This window comes from Schistocerca nitens, chromosome 2, assembly GCF_023898315.1.
Source record: "Schistocerca nitens isolate TAMUIC-IGC-003100 chromosome 2, iqSchNite1.1, whole genome shotgun sequence".
In the NCBI taxonomy this organism is placed as follows: domain Eukaryota; kingdom Metazoa; phylum Arthropoda; class Insecta; order Orthoptera; family Acrididae; genus Schistocerca; species Schistocerca nitens.
Genome location: NC_064615.1, coordinates 563,601,578 through 563,622,432, shown reverse-complemented (window position 1 = coordinate 563,622,432; position 20,855 = coordinate 563,601,578). Strand labels below are relative to the sequence as shown.

Genomic DNA, 20,855 nt, shown 5'->3' with positions numbered 1-20,855 from the left:
TATGGAGCTTAACTGTACTCATGACTTCCACATGAACTGAGTGACCAAATGTACTTTAACATGTGAAACTCCTCTTCTGTGAATTTTCATAATATTTATGAGGTGGTAGTTCCTTCTACATGACATCTACAGGGTGATACAGAATAACGGGAATGTTTGACATGAGTAGTGGCAGCCTTGGGCAGGTGGCAGTGCTGCAGGTTCATGACAGTTAGTGAGTAAACAGTCTGCCATTTCAGTAGGACAACAGCGTGTGTTAGCCACAAAAATGTTTTATAAAAACAATGATAGTTTGGGAGCGGTGCAGAGGGAGTTTCGATGCTTTTAGAATTTAGCACATAATGATGCCATTCTGTCGAAACAAGTGATAAAATGTTGGATTAATACCTTTGAAGAGACTGAATCTGCAATCAAGAAGAAACCAACAGGACGACCAAGAAGTGTACGTTCTCCAGTGAACATTGATGTTGTACACAAATCTGTCTTACAGAGCCCACGGCATTCACTTCGTAAGCAAGCAGCAGTGGTTGGAATGTCTCGGGAGAGTGTTCGCAAAATTTTTCATCTCGTTTTAAAATTTCATCCGTACAAACTACAGATGGTCCAACAATTGAAGGACAACAATTACCGGTTACGATTAGGATTCTGTCACCAAATGATAACAAAAATAAACAATGATGATTAATTTCTAAACCAGTTGTGGATGTCAGATGAGGCACATTTTCATCTCACAGGTTATGAGAATAAACAGAACTACTGTTACTGGGCAAACACAAATACTAATGACATTCATGAGCGCCCTTTTCAAGCTAGTAAAGTGACAGTATGATGAGGTGTTTCATCACATGGGATTATCGGATCATATTTTTTTGCAAATGAACAGGGAAACACAATAATTGTAAATATCGATCGTTACGTGGAGATGTTACGAACTTTTGTTACATCTGCATTGAACAACTTTCCATATGTTCAAGAAGCCTGAGGAGTGACATTGCACACTGCATGGCAATCATTGGCATATGTGCGAGAGCCCGCATCTCCTGGTCGTGCGGTAGCGTTCTCGCTTCCCACGCCCGGGTTCCCGGGTTCGATTCCCGGCGGGGTCAGGGATTTTCTCTGCCTCGTGATGGCTGGGTGTTGTGTGCTGTCCTTAGGTTAGTTAGGTTTAAGTAGTTCTAAGTTCTAGGGGACTTATGACCACAGCAGTTGAGTCCCATAGTGCTCAGAGCCATTTGAACCATTTGAACCATATGTGCGAGAATTGTTTTGCAACCGTGTGATCTCACGATTTGGTAACAGTCCCTGGCCCCCTAGATTGCCAGATTTATCCGTTTGTGATTTTTCCTTGTGGGGCTATATCAAGAGCAAAGTCTACATGACTCGACCAAAATCCCTGGATGAGTTAAAACAGTATCCCAGCTGAAACGCTGCAGTGGTCAACGAGGAATCACAACAGCAGATTTCACGAATGTATTCATACAGGAGGATGCCATCTAAACGACGTAAGTTTTAAAAATTGATAAATGCCATCAATGTTTCATAAGTGGCAAAGTTGTAACGTTTCAATTACTATGAAAGCAATTTCTTTCCTTCATCACTTCTAGTTTTATTGGACTGTGGAAATGTTCCCGTTATCTGTGTCACCCTGTATATGTCCAAACCCAACTTTCAGAGGTGATTTTGTTACTGTACTACTGTTTCCAAGTTTTCTCAATTCATTAACAGAACATGGAAGGAAAAGACTGTGTACATTTTTCCAAGTGTGATAATGGCTTATTTTTGTGAACAGTCTGTGGTTTGCATTTAGTAACTAGCTCCTAACTTCTTGAAAGCAGTCATGCACAACATGCATGTTTAGAGCAAGATGACTGTTGGAAATATTTTTCAACATATTTTACAACTACTCAGATGAGGGTACAAATGCATATAATTTATGTTTATGAGAGTTTAGGCTGTGCCATTAAGTTCTATAATGTCTTTCCTCATATTTGCAGCTTTTTCTGCAAGGTTTTTCCCTAAAAAGGCAATGACTGTGTCAAAAAATCCATGAAGTTTGGTGAATATTAAGGACGCAGTGAATAGTTGGAATGCCTGATTCATCATCATCCTGTTTTCATATTCCAAAATATGAATGTTAACACTACTCACAGCTGGCTTTTTCTGCCCATTTCATACTCACAAACTTGGGGTCTTATAACACTATAGATTATTGTTCCGAAGGAAATCACATTGTACAGCAATGTCAAGCAAATATGAGCACCCACAGATATTGTTATGACTGGATGCTGTCTTCTAATGAATCCTCGGACAGTTCTGTTATTTCTAACTAATCTCATTCTCCATGCTATTGCTTAACAGGGTGCATCACATGGTAGTAAAATATAAGACCAATTTCAATGAATATTTTTTGTATCTGCTAATTTGACTTAATAATTAAGAAATATTTTGTATAAATAGAAAGAATAAGCAACTAACAATGTAGTCCTGTAATATTAATGAAAAGAACCACAGTTGTCAAACACAAATTTATTGTGTAACAACTGGATTTGTTCCTTTAGAACATCATCAGGTTGCGGAGTTGTGCCAATATCATGATATACAAGGTCTGATTGTCGTAGACAATGTCACAAACAAAATCCAGAAATGATATTCGCATAAACATTCTGCCAACTGCCTTGCAGAAATATGGTGAGCAGTAAGTGCATGCGACTATCTGGACAGGCTACAGTACACAGCATGCCATGTAGCATGCACTTACTATTCACCATGCTTCCACCAGACAGTAGGCAGAGTATTTATGTTATCAATGTATCTGAATTTTGTCTTTTTACATCCAGGTATTGGCATAACTCAGCAACCTGATGCTGTTCTAAAGCAACGAAACCAGTAATGATACAATAAATGTGGGTTAATACAACTGTGGTGGTTTTCAGTAATCATAAATGTAAGTGTCAATCAGCAGTGGAGCTTGGCATGATAGAGATTATTTCAATGTAGTTCATCTTTGTATATTTTCTCATTATGGACCAGCCAATGAAGCAATGAAATATGGTTTTTCAGTTAAATGTGAAGCACATTGCCAAACAATTGAATCAGTTTCCTCAAAATTAAATGCAGCATGGAATAAATGTTATTAAAAGTGGATGGTTACTGGCGAGTCAAATTTCTAACAGTTAGAAGTTCTCAATACTCACCTTTGCTGAAATGTGTGATAATCCATTACTGTTGTATACTGGTTGTACCCACTGATTTACAAACTTCTCATGGTCTCGAATCCATGTCAATATTTGGGAGAAAAACCACTCAGGTTTATCAGGTCTATTGGTTTGCCTTGTGCCATAGAAATGAAACATGAATCGTTTTCTCAGAGGTCGTAACAAAAGGGAGAGAGGGAGTGAGAGAGGTTCAAAGTCAATAGCAACTGAAGATGTGACTTTGTGTGTTTTCATATTTGTTCTGGACAGACATTAAGGAAAAACAAATTATTCAGGCATTATACTAATGCTGTGTGAAACATTGTTTGTTATCCACAACACTAAAGCTGGAGCTGATTATACCACAAGTAATGAAAACTGAATACTATTTACAGTCCATTGAGAAGTTTTAACTGTCACTAAACATAAATGAGTAGCATTACATAATTTAAATTTAGCTTCAAGCGCAGTATATACATAAAAAGAATGTAATGTGCAAATGAGTCAAACTATACTTAAGAAGGGAATGGAAGAGAAGGTATGGGCAAAGGGGAAAATAATAATACTTCACACACAAAGAATAAAAGGAGAGGAAAAAATAATGATTAAATTAAAGCAATTTTTTTTGGTTCTGATATGAAAAAAATTGCAATCAAATGCAGTAAAATATGCCAAAAATGAAAGTAACAAACAGTTACAGATAAATTCAAAGGAAGGATGTTTGTATACAATGCAAAAGATTCCATAGCTTTAACAAGAAGTGAGTGACCACAAATACTACACATGTATTCACAAGCCATCTTTGAAACATGAGGAAGTAATTAAAACTGTGATATGGATGCATAAATTGGTGTTATAATGTTGTTGATCATCAACAGAATATTTGAGGGTTTTCTGTGTTCTCTTGGAAGAAGTCTGGACACAAATACAGATCATCCACGTTCCTCATGTACCTAAGTGTGTCATCTCCAGGATGTATCACAGGCTCAAATCAACAGTCAGTCATAACTCATACTGTGTAATACAAGTGTCACAACCCTTCCGAGGGGCCACTGTCCCCCTCTAAAACCAAGATGTGATTGTCAATACGTTTTCCCAGCAACTTGCACTGAACACTGCAACAGCATCAATCACCATGATTCAAGGCAAATTGCCTACTGAGAGCTGCAGACAACTAACATACATGTCATGCAACCAAAAAGTACACCATGAACCCAAACATTATAACCACTACCCACTGCACAACTGAATGCCTGATGACACAGTGAAATGCTGATGCAGGTACAGGTGTTTCAGAGCATAAAGTTCAGCACACACTATTGAACATGGGATTCCACAGCAGATGATCCCTACATGCTCCCACTTTGACCCAACAACACAGTCAGTTGCAACTACAGTGGGCATGGGATCAAAGATATTGAATCCTGGATCGATAGAAATACACTGCTGGGGGGGGGGGGGGGGGGGGGGAATCGTACACCTTAAAAGATGAGATTGATTTTGATCCAATGATGGCATTTGCCACTTGGAGGAAAGTAGAAGTACTGATGCTGATTCCAACATCGTCCGACAACAGATAGCATATTGACGTAGCTATCGGAGTGCCATTTGTGTCTATCCTTTAATAGGGAATGCTCACAGCTAGAAGGCTCAGTGTAGTACAAATGTGTGAAGCACGCAGGCAACCATGAGCTGGAAATGCACTCTTGCTTCCTCCAGCCAATTGAGCAAGTTTTAAAGAGGTGAAATTGTGGCCTTCCCAGTGGCAGGAAGATCATTTCAGAGAATGGACACACAAGTTGGGCATACTGCATTAGTTACACAACAGTCCTGGTATCAGTGGTCACGTGAACACTCTCACGCAGTAGATGAAGTTCTGGACGTCCATGCAGCACAGACGCCCACCATGATTGTTGTATTGTAAGGGTAGCAGTGGCAAGCTGTACAGCTACCACAGCACAGATAAGAGAGCTTCTGAGCCTAGACATGTTGCAAGCCAGTTATTAGCAGTGGGGCAGTGCTGTCTCATAGAGGGCATTTGTCCAAGACACACTGGCATGCCCCCCCTCCTCCACAGGCCCTGTTATCTGGCGTGCAATAAGCTACAACTCTTGTTCACCTTCACCTTTGATGTTTCCGGAGGAGATGCTAACAAGCATTTTGTACATGCAGAAGGCTATGAGACCCATTTTTTGCTGTTCTTGCAACAGGAAAGAGATGTGTTGTTCTAACAGGACAGTGCTCATCCACACACTGCCTCTGAAACTCAATGTGATTTGCACGATGTGCAGCAACTACCTGGCCAGCACAATCTGTGGACCTGTCTCCAATCGAGCAAGTGTGGGATATGAAGGGACGAGGAGTGACTCTTGCGACTCATCAACCAACAACTCTTATAGAACTATGTGAGCAGTTTGAGTTGGCATACCATAATATATTCCAGGCAGTATTTGCCATCTGTAAGATTGACTGGATGCTGGAGTCAGCATCTGCATTGCTGCCCATAGGGACTACACCACATACTAATATGGGTGTTTCAGCACGGTACCTCAGAACTGCCTGTGCTATTCATCTGTAAATGTAATGGTTTCATGTACTCCATATGCACTGTTGCAACAATAAATCTTGTGCAAATGGAAAGCTCTAAAAGGGTGAACTATTTTTTTCTGGCAGTTTGTGTTGCCTGGACAAATGAGTTATCTTTCTTGTTACAACAGGTTAGTGGTCAAGTCCAGATGTGCTGCCATCCAGGAGAATCATTACTAAAAATACGCACTGTGCCATGACCACAGGCCAGTGGAAGCAGTATTATGCTACTGGTGACATTCATCTGGACTTCCATGGAACCTATGGTAGTAATCGAAGCCACCATGACAGTTGTGGACTATGTGAACATTATTGCCGACCACCTGCACCCCTTCATGCTTGGTTTCTTCCCCAACATGAGTGCATCTTGCAGGTGGATAGCTGTTCAACAAACCACCAAACTATAATTTACAGGAATCATGTGATCGTGTTGTGATGTCAAACACAGTACTAAAAAAAAATCATGTTGACAGAATGTACATGATCTAAGAGTGAGCTAACATGAGCTAAATGTGCCAACTGAAAAGCCAGAGGGGATCAAATCAGATGTGCACAGATACCCGGTGCTACATACCTCTAGAAAAAAACTAAGGACATGTTGAATCCATGCCATGCAGGATGACTGCTGTATTGTTCAAAAGGATGACCCACATGCTATTAAGCAGGCAGTCATAATGTGTTGGCTCATCAGTGTATGTAATGAACAAAGACACACCTTTTTAAGGTGCCATGAATCACTGATGTAATGCAACCATTTCCAGGCCACAATCAGATTACAGACTGATCTGAAAGTACACTGACCACAAGGTACTCACTACATTCTGTACATAATTTTAACTGCTGAAAGATAGAAGGTGGTGGTGGAGTAATGGTGTGGGAACATCACTATACAACTTGTGAAGCTGTGAGAGATAACAATATGCAATATTGATGATGGACTCTCCTTGTACGCATAAGCAGTTCCCACCGAGAGAGGAATTTTACATTAAGCTCTCCGCCCTTACCCTATAGTAATTTTCCCTCCCCCCTTTATCTTTTACAGGGTGACCAGTAAAGCAGTCCCTGATTTCAAAATTAAATATCTAGAAAATTAAGATAGACGAGTGCAACAAAAGGTGTATATATTGTGAAAGATGTAAGAATTTTATACAGAAGTTTCAAAATAGTTGGAAAAGTTCCTAACTGATGGTTTTGTGTGCTGTGCAGCTTGTACAGTATCAACACAAATAATTAAACTGACCCCTGCAAGCAGTCTTTGCAATCAAACAATGTTTTAAAAATGTCCACCACTTGCAGTACAGATATGTGCAAATGAACAAAGACTTTCCATCACATCCTGTAATGTCTCAATGGAAATGGATTCAGATACCACCTGGATTGGAACTTCAAGCTCGTCCAGCATGGTGGGATGGTTCCGGCAGACAGTGTCTTTCAATCAGATCAGGGTGATCTTAGGTTGTGTTATTTATTATATTACTATTATAATTATTATCATTAATATACTCCATGGTGCTATAATAATAATAATAAATCAATCTTTATTATTATAACATTTTCTGGCACAGTGCCCAGCAGAGAATGAGTATGAAAACTGGAAATCATTCTGCTACCATTTCAGAACATGAAGTGCTGATGTCAATCACAATACTAAAAAGAAATCACATCCACAGAATGTATATGATCTACGAGTGAGATAACATGAGCTAAATGTGCCAAGTGAAAAGTCAGAGGGAATCAAATCAGATTTACTCAATTATTACCTTGGCCCTGAAGGAGTGACACACAGTCCTCCCCTCGAACAGGTCCTGATGCAAACATAACTGCTGGTGCAACAATCATTCCAGGAGTGTCCTAACAAGTCTTTTGAAATAAACTGTCAACCACCTTATTTAATCTCTTAAATAACTGAAAGTGGGGTGACAACTACACAAAAACCTGAGAGTACTTCTTCATTTCCTCTGAAACTTATGACATGGCTAGTTGAATTCTGATCATTCAATTGCAACCAAATTAGCCTATCAGTTTATATGGATTATTAACTAAGCACCAAATCACAATTTTAGTACAAGTGATGTGCTCTGCATTCATTCCTCAGTCACTCCTTTCAAACGTTAATTTCTATTCATGTTTACTTTTCAACATTTCTCAGAGAAATGGTCTATACAAACTTAATGCTAATGGGGCACAGCAGATGCCCAAGAAGCTGCTCATTGATGACTATCATCACAGTAACCAAATATGATGATCATTTAGGAATGGTGGGGTTTTCATGCATGTTCCCTGTTTCTGCAATCTATTCCCAGTACTACTGCTATTTATCTATCAGGACAAGATGCAGAATATTTATCTAATCATATACATACAGGTCCATGGGTAATTAATGTAATTACTAATTTTTTACAAATAAAAGCTTGTTCCTTTCTTTAATCCACCAAAGAGCTCCAACAGCAACATGTATTTATTTATTTCAAAAATTTTGAGTATTTAGTGAAAATCATTGAACATCTTCCAGTTCCTACTGTTTTCATACTTACATTTTAGTGACAGTTCACATTTAAATTATAGAACTAGCACTGTTGAATTTCTGAAGGATACGGTAACTGCAAATGTAACAGGTACTCAGTCAACTGCTGGAACTTCTGTGTTACTTCTGGAGGAGGAGTTGCAACTAGCAAACTGGTGTTTATAAAGGGCCATTTTAGTGACTGCAACACCTCATCAAATTCACTGAAAAATTACAAGGCATGAGCATGGTACATTTAAAAATATCAGTAACAATGATTACAATAAAATGAATAAAGATATCAAACAAAGGTTAAGTGGACATGGGGCTCAAAAGCTACTGACATGTTGTCTGCCTCACCTACTGTATTTTACTTAGATTTCCTTTTCATTTTAAGTATATCACTTTCTAAGTATCTGCAATAATATTAGTTATAACCCCTCTGACATACTGCTGGCACGGGCATTATCTCAACAATTTTATTCTTGAGCAGTAACTGTTCACTCCTCTTTAATGTTATTTACATACAACAATTTGTTTACATCAGGTGAAAAAAGCTATTTTTTTCTGTTCTTGGATTTTTGGACTATGTGCTCATCATGTTGTGTACAAAGCCGGGCTGGGGCAAAATGAGTGTGTTTATGAGAACTCAATGTGTCAAGATGCTATGTGTAAAACTATTCAACAGGTGGATTTGAATTGTTTTCAGCATCTCTCTGAGAGTCCAGATAGCAAGAGTTCCAGCTGCATGTACCAAGGGAATACAATGATCTTTTTTTTTCAGTTTTCAACATTTTGTTGACAGGGAACCAGCAACTTCATTAAATTTCTTACAGTGTTTGTTACTGATTTTGTCAACAGTTCCAGTATTTATATTAGTTTCAAACCTTACAGGTGCATTTTCAACCCTTGTGCACTGAGGCTGTGCTGACAGTGCCTGATCTTAATAATAAACATCAAAGTGGTTCTTTATAAATTTTTACAGAAGAGTGTCACAAGCCACATGTGCCTCTTACCATGTCAAAATCTTTTAATTTGCAGAAACTGGTTTGCACAAAACACTCATATTAACAATCTGAATTACATTTCATATCATTTTTCATCAGAACATTGGAAAGCATTAGGGTATTTTCTCTAACAATTTCTGTTGATCTTGTTGAAAACTAAGTAAATGTTTGACTTCAGTTAGTTAGGCAGCAATGGAACACATAGCACAAACACACTTATTTTTTACACTATTCTGCTACATGAGATACAATATGAGCTTCTGTCCACAGAGAGGGGCACTTTATGGATTCCATAGGAATAGCTTGCTGCACTCCAAGTCACTGGTTCAATGGTGACAACTGCTGCAGGAGACTTTAATATCGATCACTGAATGTTCATATATCATAAGCATATTCAACTAACAGCACATCTTATACATGAGAAGGCTGAAAAAAGCAAGTATTCTGAAGAAACTTTAAACATCCTGATCAATAAGTTATTGAGGCCTGTAATTCTAGGCACTTGAAGGGCTCTACATTGTTTCTGAGAAGCAACTACTGTTGAGAGTATTATCTACATCTAGTGCCCATGACAGAGGATGGTAACTGAAGGCATGTTATATTATTATACATGCTACTAGTCCAGTACTAATTTTCAGATATGTGGAATGGCATCACAGGCTGAACACGAATGTTATGAAGAATGGGGAGGGGCTGGAGAAAACACTGAAGCCTGGTGGAGGGTAGCTCTTTCAGTACAAATCAATTTAAAACATCCCAATTAAGTACACAATGACATTAATATTTGTAAAAAGTTAGCATTACCATTCATTACTGTGCTGCCTGTCCACCTCTAATGGGACTACCTGAATTGCTTGTTATTCCTTTCTTTTTTGACAACCTCTCTGCTCATATTAATGACAAAAAAGTTCACCTTCATTTAATTATATGTATAATGACTAGTCATCCAAAAAACTTAGTTACATTCCTTTGCATTACTTACACTGTACAAAAACTCACAGCATAATTTCTGACATTCACATGTTCAAGTATACTCACACAGACAACTTGTCTTTCAATAAATTGTGCCAAAAGTTGATTGTCTCATGCAGATATGACAGTAGGTGACTGCATTTTGATGAATTAATTTGGTCACTAAGCTCACACAGTGAACGGAAGAGCTGTATGCTTCTATGGTCATCCTTCTCTGTCACAGAACTTTCTAGATCGCAACTGTAACAAAAAAATTTATTACTCGTTATTATACATGTATCATCAAAACTCCATTTTGTACATTGAGAAAACTATGTTGATTGTTAAAGTATCAATACATTTTCAAAAATACAATTTAAAAACTTCTGAATGTTATCATTTAGGAAATCAGAGGTGGCTGTGAATACTGTTCCAACTAAAATATGCTGCTTTCATGCATAAGAGGTGCTCCACATTACACTGAAAAGAGACTGTTATCAGGTGGCACAGTGCAAATCACAACTTAGGACAAGAAAATACTACTCACTGCTGTTGTTAATCATGTAAGGATATTGAGCAACCAATATGATCCTTCAAGTATCAAACAATGCCCAGCCAAATGCATACATATGTTCATTAGGATCTGTGATTTTGCTAAAGCACCTTGCTTATTGTAACAAACACAAATACATTTTCAAAATTTGGAGTTTTTAGCTTCTAACTCTCCAAAGCAGTTATACTGTTACCAGTACTGTGAAAGATAACAATGTTTCTTTCCACTCTTCGTTTGGTATTCTGTTTAAGAACACCAGTGTCATGTCCATATATATAACACTACTAACACATCCATAAGCTCTTTATTGAGATTTCTGAGGGTAACATAAACTGAACTGGGCACTTTATGAAGAAAGAAAACACGTCACTCACACATCATAACAATTTTCCCTTATTTGTAATGTCATTATGAAATAAATGGGGCATTCTCTTATCCTAACATTGTTCACATCACAAATAGTGATATATTTTTGTGTACAACATTCTCTCTATGTTGTTTCAACATTGATAATGACAGATCCATGGTGAAGACAATCCAACTCCAACAAATATCCTCAGTTGTACATAATTATTCAGTACTGTGATGCCTCTGCCCAGAAACCAAATCTTGAAAATACTTCTAATTTTCTTAGAGACAATATAAAACTTCCAATAGACATAAGACCAAAAACTACAAGAAACACACACACATCAAAAAAAGGTTTGCATCACCTTGGTTCTGAGAGTTCCAGAACCTGTACAGAAAATTGGAATAGAGATCAACATAAACATCATTTCTGCCCTTTTTATTGCTAATGAAAACCACACATTGCATGTTGTATGACCATACAGCGAGACCTTCAGAGATGGTGGTCCAGATTGCTGTACACACCAGTACCTCTTAATCTCCAGTAGCACGTCTTCTTGCAATGATGCATGCCTGTATTCATCGTGGCATCCTACCCACAAGTTCATCAAGGCACTGTTGGTCCAGATTGTCCCACTCCTCAACGGCGATTCGGTATAGATCCCTTAAGAGTGGTTGATGGGTCAGATCATCCATAAACAGCCCTTTTCAATCTATCCCAGGCATGTACTAAAGGGTCCATGCCTGGAGAACATGCTGGCCATTCTAGTTGAGCGATGTCGTTATCCAGAATGAAGTCATTCACAAGATGTGCATGATGGGGAGCGCAAATTGTTGTCCATGAAGACGAATGCCTCGCCAATATGGTTGCACTAGCAGTTGGAGGATGGCATTCACGTATCATACAGTCGTTACGGAGTCTTCCATGATCACCAACGGTGTACGTCGGCCCCACATAATGCCACCCCAAAACAGCAGGGAATCTCCACCTTGCTGCACTCACTGGACAGTGTGTCTAAGGCATTCAACCTGACCGTGTTGCCTCCAAACACGTCCCTGACGATTGTCTGGTTGAAGGCATATGCGACACTCATCAGTGAAGAGAACATGATACCAATCCTGAGCAGTCCATTCAGCATGTTGCTGGGCCCATCTGTACCACACTGCATGGTGTCATGGTTGCAAAGACGACCTTTCCATGGATGTCGGGGGTGAAGTTGTGCATCATGCAGCATACGCACAGTTTGAGTCTTAACATGACATCCTGTGGCTGCATGAAAAGCATTATTCAACATAGTGGTGTTGCTGTCAGGGTTCCTCCGAGCCATAATCCATAGGTAGCCGTTATCCACTGCAGTAATAGCCCTTGAGCACCCTGAGCAAGGCATGTCATCGACAGTTCCTGTCTCTCTCTGTATCTCCTCCATGTCTGAACAATATCGCTTTGGTTCATTCTGAGATGCCTGGACACTTCCCTTGTTAAGAGCCCTTCCTTACACAAAGTAACAATGCAGATGCAATCGAACTGTGGTATTTACCATCTAGGCATGGTCGAAATACAGACAACATGAGCTGTGAACCTTCTTGCCGGTGGAATGACTGGAACTGATCAGCTGCCAGACCCCCTTTGTCTAACAGGCACTGCTCATTCATGGTTGTTTACATCTTTGGGCAGTTTTAGTGACATCTCTGAACAGTCAACGGGACTGTATCTGTGATACAATATCCACAGTCAACATCTGTCTTCAAGAGTTCTCGGAACCGGGGTGATGCAAAACTTTTTTTTTATGTGTGTACTTATCCACAAATTTCTACTTGACACAGATCATAAAAGAAATTGTGCTCTACACTTTGCAGCAGTAAATTGCATGATCAAGTCCCTGGTCCATCACACTTGCACAATTAATCAGCACTGCATACACTTCATGAGGGCAGAAAAAAATGTCATCTCTGTATAGTGATGGGGATACTGAGAATCCACAGCACCCAATATATTGATTCTCTCAATATTGCTGGTCCTGTAGTGTCATTGGAAAGCCTTTGTTATGTTGTAAAATAATGTTACTAAGCATGTGGTGAGTTAAAAGATTTGAGGTGGACTATGACATATGCAGTTGTTAGTGTATTGCCTCAAAAGCAGGTATCTGAATTCATGTCCTGGTACAGCAAGTAACTTTAGATAACTACATATAACCAATATATTGAAAATTCTACAAATGAGTAAAATAACATCACATCCATAAGGGGGGGGGGGGGGGGTCTATGAGATGCTCACACAATGTTCAAATATCATACTACCTTGCCACAAGATTAAAAAGGGTAATCTACCATATGATTCAAATTTCTAAATTGGACTGCATTTCTGGCATGATGAATATTACCAGCATAAGTCTGAGCATTGTACTGTATTGTATTTTAACCAAGCTCCTTGTCTACAAAAGCAGCTTATTATGCATAAGACACTGGACAAATCCGTTTGTATGTGCATAGTTGAAAGTGATTTCTGCACAAATGTGTATGAAATTACACGTAATACAATTCATACTTTTAAATATTTACCTAATGGACTTCATATATTCAAATATTGTTCAATGGAGTAAAAGGAGTGATGCTGTAAATATGAATATAAAAATTTTCTAAGAATTTTGACCTCCTCAGTATTTGTTTTCATGCTTTTAAAAAGTTTATTATAAAGTTTAACTCCCATGTTGCCACTTTAGCACATGGATATGATGACAGGACTATATGTAAGTTTTTGTTTTGTCCTGTAAAATGATTATGAATATTAAACAATATAATGTCCTTACATATTACATTTATTTTAAAGAATATAAGGGTTTACATACTGTAGATACACAGTAACGTAGGAATGCCACAGATCTCAAACGCAGCTTTACATGTGTCTCAAGGTTCACATAAAAAATAATTATAATGGCCCTTCTTTTACAGTTGGAATGTGCTGACAGCTGTTTTAGAGTTTCCTCAAAATGTGATCCTATATTTAAGATGTGAATGAAAGTAGGCATGATGTGCATTCTTTGCTGTTTTCTCTCTACAGCAGGATTTTAGTGAGCGAAGAAGGTAGAATGTGTTGGTCAGTTTTGCATTATGATATTCTATATGGTTATTCCATTTTACATTGATTTGCAGCCATAATCCCAAAAATTTGGCTTCTGTACTGTTACCAACTGGTTCATTATTCATAAAGAAAAATAGGATGTACATATTCTTACTCAGAGCATTGTGAAATTTTTGTATGACAGTAAAAAAATTAATTATTAAAAGTTGATTATTCTGTGCTCTGTTACTAAATAATTTTGTGATGTTGTTTACTGATTGTTGTAATTCTTCCTTACTTTCCCCTTTCAATAGATCTGATCCCATTACTGATCCTTCAGGTACACCATATTTATATAGATTATACTCTGATAAGTGTTCAGAAACAGTATGAAGGTTGACATTAGTGTGCCTGATGCTCATTGTTTTCTTATGATTGCCCACGAAGAAAATTATCCAATTGTTGGACAGACGTCAAATATTTCAAGATTTGACAGAATAACATGTCTTGACATTTACTGTGGATGAAACATGGCACAATCAGTGACACTACTCTCAAATATTTGTATAAGTTCATTAACAATGTTGGTGTCAATGTGGAACTTTAATCTTTTATACAAACTATCTCATCATGATAACAGTGTACTTTATTAATGTAATAACTTAAAAGTTAACATATAATTTATAACAGAAAGTGATTTTCTGTTGGTGCTGTTACTTTCATAAAATGTAGATAATGTTAGAAACAGATCTTTACTGTAAGAACATAACATATAATAGTAGCAAGTAAAATGAGTCTCAAAAAGATCACTCCCCATTTTTATTTTTATGGGACTACGCCAAATTCAAAAGCCAATTATTATTTACATAAAAAAGGTTAAAGCAGGTAAAATGGTAATTAAACAATGTAATATAATATAAAGAACAATAGAAATAATACCCTACACTCCCAAAATATTCAGATAGCTAAATCATGCATAATTCCTGCTAAATTTCATCATGCTCACAGTATGAAACATTTTTTAAGAGTCTATACGTATTCTATAATGAAGAGCATACTCATCTGATGCAAAATAACACCATGCAAAATACTGAGTGATCAAAAAGTCAGTATAAATTTGAAAACTGAATAAATCATGGAATAATGTAGATAGAGAGGTACAAATTGACACACATGCTTGGAATGACATGGGGTTTTATTAGAACCAAAAAAATACAAAAGTTCAAAAAATGTCCGACAGATGGCGCTTCATCTGACCAGAAGAGGAATAATTAGCATAACAAAGTAAGACAAGGCAAAGATGATGATCTTTACAGGAAATGCTCAATATGTCCACCATCATTCCTCAACAATAGCTGTAGTCGAGGAATAATGTTGTTAACAGCATTGTAAAACATGTCCGGAGTTATGGTGAGGCATTGGCGTCGGATGTTGTCTTTCAGCATCCCTAGAGATGTCAGTCGATCACAATACACTTGCGACTTCAGGTAACCCCACAGCCAATAATCGCACGGACTGAGGCCTGGGGACCTGGGAGGACAAGCATGACGAAAGTGGTGGCTGAGCACACGATCATCACCAAACGACACGCGCAAGGGATCTTTCACGTGTCTAGCAATATGAGGTGGTTCTAATAAAACCCCATGTCATTCCAAGCACGTGTGTCAAATTTTACCTCTCTATCCACATTATTCCGTAGTTTATTAAGTTTTCAAATTTATACTGACTTTTTGATCACCCAGTACAACTGCAACCACACATTCTCTGATTATCAAGCACATCAAGTCAATAAACATATATGTGAATGATAACTATACCAAAACGACAATCTTCGGCCATTGTGCATACAAAGAACTTGTCCATAAGATTTCTGATGTCTGTCACACAACGCCCATGAACCATTCTGAATTTCAGAAGTATGAACATAAAGTCACATGTAAACCTACATAAGTATGATATGGTTGTTGTGGTTTTCAGTCCAGAGACTGGTTTGTTACAGCTCTCCATGCTACTCTATCCTGTACAAGATTCTTCATTTCTGTGTAACTACTGCAGCCTACTTCCTTCTGAATCTACTTAGTGTATTTATCTCTTGGTCTCCCTCTACGATTTTTACCCTGCGCGCTTCCCTCCAGTACAAAATTGGTGATCCCTTGATGCCTCAGAATGTGTCCTACCAACCAATCCCTTCTTCTAGTCAAGTTGTGCCACAAATTCCTCTTCTCCACAATTCTACTCAGTACCTCCTCATTAGTTACGTGATCTACCCATCTAATCTTCAGCATTTTTCTGTAGCACCACATTTCAAAAGCTTCTATTCTCTTCTTGTCTAAAACATTTGTAATCCATGTTTCACTTCCATACAAATACTATCAGAACAGTCTTCGTGACAATTAAATCTATACTTGATGTTAAATTTCTCTTTTTCAGAAACATTTTCCTTGCCATAGCCAGTCTACATTTTATATCCTCTCTACTTCGACCATCATCAGTTATTTTGCTCCCAAAATAGCAAAACTTATCCACTACTCTAAGTGTCTCATTACCTAATCTAATTCCCTCAGGATCATCTGAGATTCTGATTTAATTAGACTACATTCCATTATCCTCATTTTAATTTTGTCGATGTTCATCTTACATCCTGCTTTCAAGACACTGTCCATTCCGTTCAACTGCTCTTCCAAGCCCTTTGCTGTCTTTGATAGAATTACAATGTCATCAGCGAACCTCAAAGTTTTTATTTCTCCTCCGTGGATTTTTATTCCTATTCCAAATTTTTCTTTTGTTTCCTTTACTGCTTGCTCAATATACAGATTCAATAACATTGGGGATAGGCTACAACCCTGTCTCACTCCCTTCCCAATCACTGCTTCCCTTTCATACCCCTCGACTCTCACAACTGCCATCTGGTTTCTGAACAAATTGTAAATAGCCTTTCACTCACTATATTTTACTGCTGCCACCTTCATCATCTGAAAGAGAGTATTCCAGTCAACACTGTCAAAAGCTTTCTCTAAATCTACAAATGCTACAAACATATGTTTGCCTTTCCTTAAAAGATAAGCTGTAGGATCAGTATTGCCTCACATGTACCAATATTTCTACAGAATCCAAACTGATCTTCCCCAAGGTCAGCTTCTACCAGTTGTTTCATTCATCTGTAAAGAATTCATGTTAATATTTTGCAGCTGTGACTTATTAAACAGTTAGTTCGGTAATTTTCAGACCTGTCAACACCTGCTTTCTTTGGGATTGGAACTATTATATTCTTCTTGGAGTCTGATGGTATTTTGCCTGTCTCATACATCTTGCTCACCAGATGGTAGAGTTTTGTCATGGCTGGCTCTCCTAAGGCTATCAGTAGTTCTAACGGAATGTTGTCTTCCCCCTGGGTCTTGTTTCTACTTTCAGTGCTCTGTCAAATTCTTCACGCAGTATCATATCTGCCATTTCATCTTCATCTACATCCTCTTCAATTCCCATAATATTGCCCTCAGGTACACTGCCCTTGTATAGACCCTCTGTATACTCCTACCACCTTTCTGCTTTCCCTTCTTTGCTCAGGACTGGTTTTTCACCTGAGCTCTTGATATTCATACAAGTGGTTCTCTTTTCTCCAAAGGTCTCTTCAAGTTTCCTACAGGTAGTACCTATCTTACTCCTAGTGACATATGCCTCTACATCCTTGCATTTGTCCTCTAGCCATCCCTGGTTAGCCATTTTGCACTTCCTGTCAATCTCATTTTTGAGATGTTTGTATTCCTTTTCACCTGCTTCATTTACTGCATTTTTATATTTTCTCCTTTCATCAATTAAATTTAATATCTCTTTTGTTATCCAAGGATTTCTACTAGCTCTCATCTTTTTAACTACTTGATCCTCTGCTGCCTTCACTATTTCATTTTTCAAAGCTACCCATTCTTCTTCTACTGTATTTCTTTCCCCTGTTCTTGTCATTCGTTCCCTAATGCTCTCTCTGAAACTCTCTACAACCTCTGGTTCTTTCAATATACTCAGGTCCCATCTCCTTAAATTGTCATCGGCCTTGCTGCAGTGGTAACACAAGTTCCCGTCAGATCACTGAAGTTAAGCGCCATCGGGCTGGGCTAGCACTTGAATTGGTGACCATCCGGTCTGCCAAGCGCTATTGGCAAGCAGGGTGCACTCAGCCCTTGTGAGGCAAACTAAGGAGCTACCTGACTGAGAAGTAGCGGCTCCAATCTCATAAATCGACATACCGCCGAGAGAGCGGTGTGCTGACCACATGCCCCTCCATATCTGCATCCAGTGATGCCTGTGGGCTGAGGATGACACAGTGGCTGGTCGGTACCACTGGGCCTTCCAAGGCCAGTTCGGCCGGAGTTAAGCTATCTCCTTAAATTACTACCTTTTTACAGTATCTTCAGTTTTAATCTACAGTTCATAATCAATAAATTGTGATCAGAGTCCACATCTGCCCCTGGAAATGTCTTACAATTTAAAACCTGATTCCTAAGTCTCTGTCTTACCATTATCTAATCTATCTGAAAACTTCCAGTGTCTCCAGGCTTCTTTCATATATACAACCTTCTTTCATGATTCTTAAACCAAGTGTTAGCTATGGTTAGGTTGTGCTCTGTGCAAAATTCTACCAAGCAGCTTCCTCTTTCATTCCTTACCTCTAGTCCATATTCACCCACTACTTTTCCTTCTCTTCCTTTTCCTACTATCAAAATCCAGTCCCCCACAACTATCAAATTTTTGTCTCCCTTAACTATCTGAATAATTTCTTTTATCGCATCGTACATTTCTTCAATCTCTTCATCATCTGCGGAGCTAGTTGGCATATAAACTTGTACTACCGTGGTAGGCATGGGCCTCATGTTTGTCTTGGTTACAATAATGTGTTCACTATGCTGTTCGTAGTAGCTTATCCACGCTCCTATTTTTTTATTCATTATCAAACCAACTCCTGTGTCACCCCTAATTGATTTTGTATTTATAACCCTGTATTCACCTGAGCAGAAGTCTTGTTCCTCCTGCCACTGAACTTCACTAATTCCCACTATATCTAACTTAACCTGTCCATTTCCCTTTTTAAATTTTTTAACCTACCTGTCTGATTAAGGGATCTGACATTCCACACTCTGATCCGTAGAATGCCAGTTTTCTTTCTCCTGATAATGACATCCTCCTGAGTAGTCCGAATGGGAGACTATTTTATCTCTGGAATATTTTACCCAACAGGATGCAGTCATCATTTAACCTTACAGCAAAGCTTCATGCCCTTGGGAAACATTACGACCCTAGTACGTATGTAAGTATGATATTCAACTTCCCGACAATGGTAGCAGTAAGACAAATGATATGAAATTCAAATGCATGGCTAGTAAATTCAATAAATCCTTCCTAACAGTAGTTGAAAACATGGTTCACTAAAAGCAGTTCTGTCAAACTAACATAAGACTAGAAATGCATACTCCACAACCAGATATAAATTTTGCCAAATAGTCTGGTAGAGAGATCACAAAAATCATTAGGTCACTAAAAGCAGTAATTCTCCTGGCTATGATGGAATCTCAATCACAAAAACTAAAATATTGAGCTTTGAAATACCCTTGTAACTAGTGAATGAGTCAAGGTTTATTTCCTGAAAGACCAATGTATATAATAGCAACACCTATTTATAATGGTAGTTATAAGCAAGTGACTTCTAATTACTGACCCAGCTCCCTCTTTCCAGTGTTCTCAAAATTTTCTAAGAGGGTAGTTTTAAGAGATTAGTTTGGATTCCATAAAGGCTTCCTACTGAGAAAGCAATGTATGATTTCATATGTTAAATTACAGTAGAACTAAGCAATAAAAATTATGCAGGCATTTACAGTGATCTTGCCAACAAATCATCTTGTGTAAATCACAAAATTCTGCAAGGGAAAATAAACTGGTACAGCATTAGTTGCTTTCCCTTGCATGAATAGTGTCTTGCCAATACAAAACAGAGGGTCACATTAGCAAATGATATGATGGGAATAAGACTAGATTCAAAGGGCAAAACATTAAATATGGTGTGCCACAAGGTTCAGTGCTTGTCTCACTTGTTTTCATGGCCCACATAAAAGATTTACTTGGGACATCTAAGGATTCTTCTTGCTGATAACAAGTAAACTGACAAAGGGCCCGAACACATCCATTCCAGACACAGCCAACATAACCATAATAACTAAACTGATAAGGGCCCAAACATATCCATTCCAGACATGGCCAAGAGAAACATGGAACAGGATTACAACTGGTTCACAGCTAACAGCTTAACCCTAAATCTTAAAATACTCATATTATGCATTTCTACACAAATCAAAGTGACTTACAGGAACCAGAAGTAGAGATCAGTGTGCACACACTTGATGATACTCCATGTATGAAGTTCCTAAGCATAACTGGGAAGGCACAAAAATGTGGATAAGTTAATCAAAAAGTTCTATTTTGCCTGCTTTGCACTTAGAAATTGCTCTCACTGTGTTGACTTGTAGAGAGGATTGTGAAAATACCTTCACTAAATATTGCCCTATGTCACGGTCTGTCGTGTCAATGTAGCTAAGGTGAAAAAAGTATATGTTCTGCAAAAGTCTGCAATAAAAATATTGTGTGAAACTGATCACCAAACTTCTTGAAGAAG

At 38.2% G+C, this 20,855-nt stretch overlaps 1 protein-coding gene across 1 annotated transcript in view; it reads right to left on the bottom strand.

Annotated features, from left to right (window-relative positions):
• The window catches only part of LOC126236605 (RAD50-interacting protein 1), a 120,184-nt gene that overhangs the window by 55,071 nt on the left and 44,258 nt on the right, over positions 1 to 20,855 (bottom strand). Inside the window, exons 3-5 of the mRNA XM_049946042.1 lie at positions 10,329 to 10,502; positions 8,376 to 8,507; positions 3,195 to 3,456 (exon numbers count right to left, since the gene is read on the bottom strand). Coding sequence (XP_049801999.1) covers positions 3,195 to 3,456; positions 8,376 to 8,507; positions 10,329 to 10,502 — 568 coding nt within the window. The remainder of the gene's footprint in view (positions 1 to 3,194; positions 3,457 to 8,375; positions 8,508 to 10,328; positions 10,503 to 20,855) is intronic.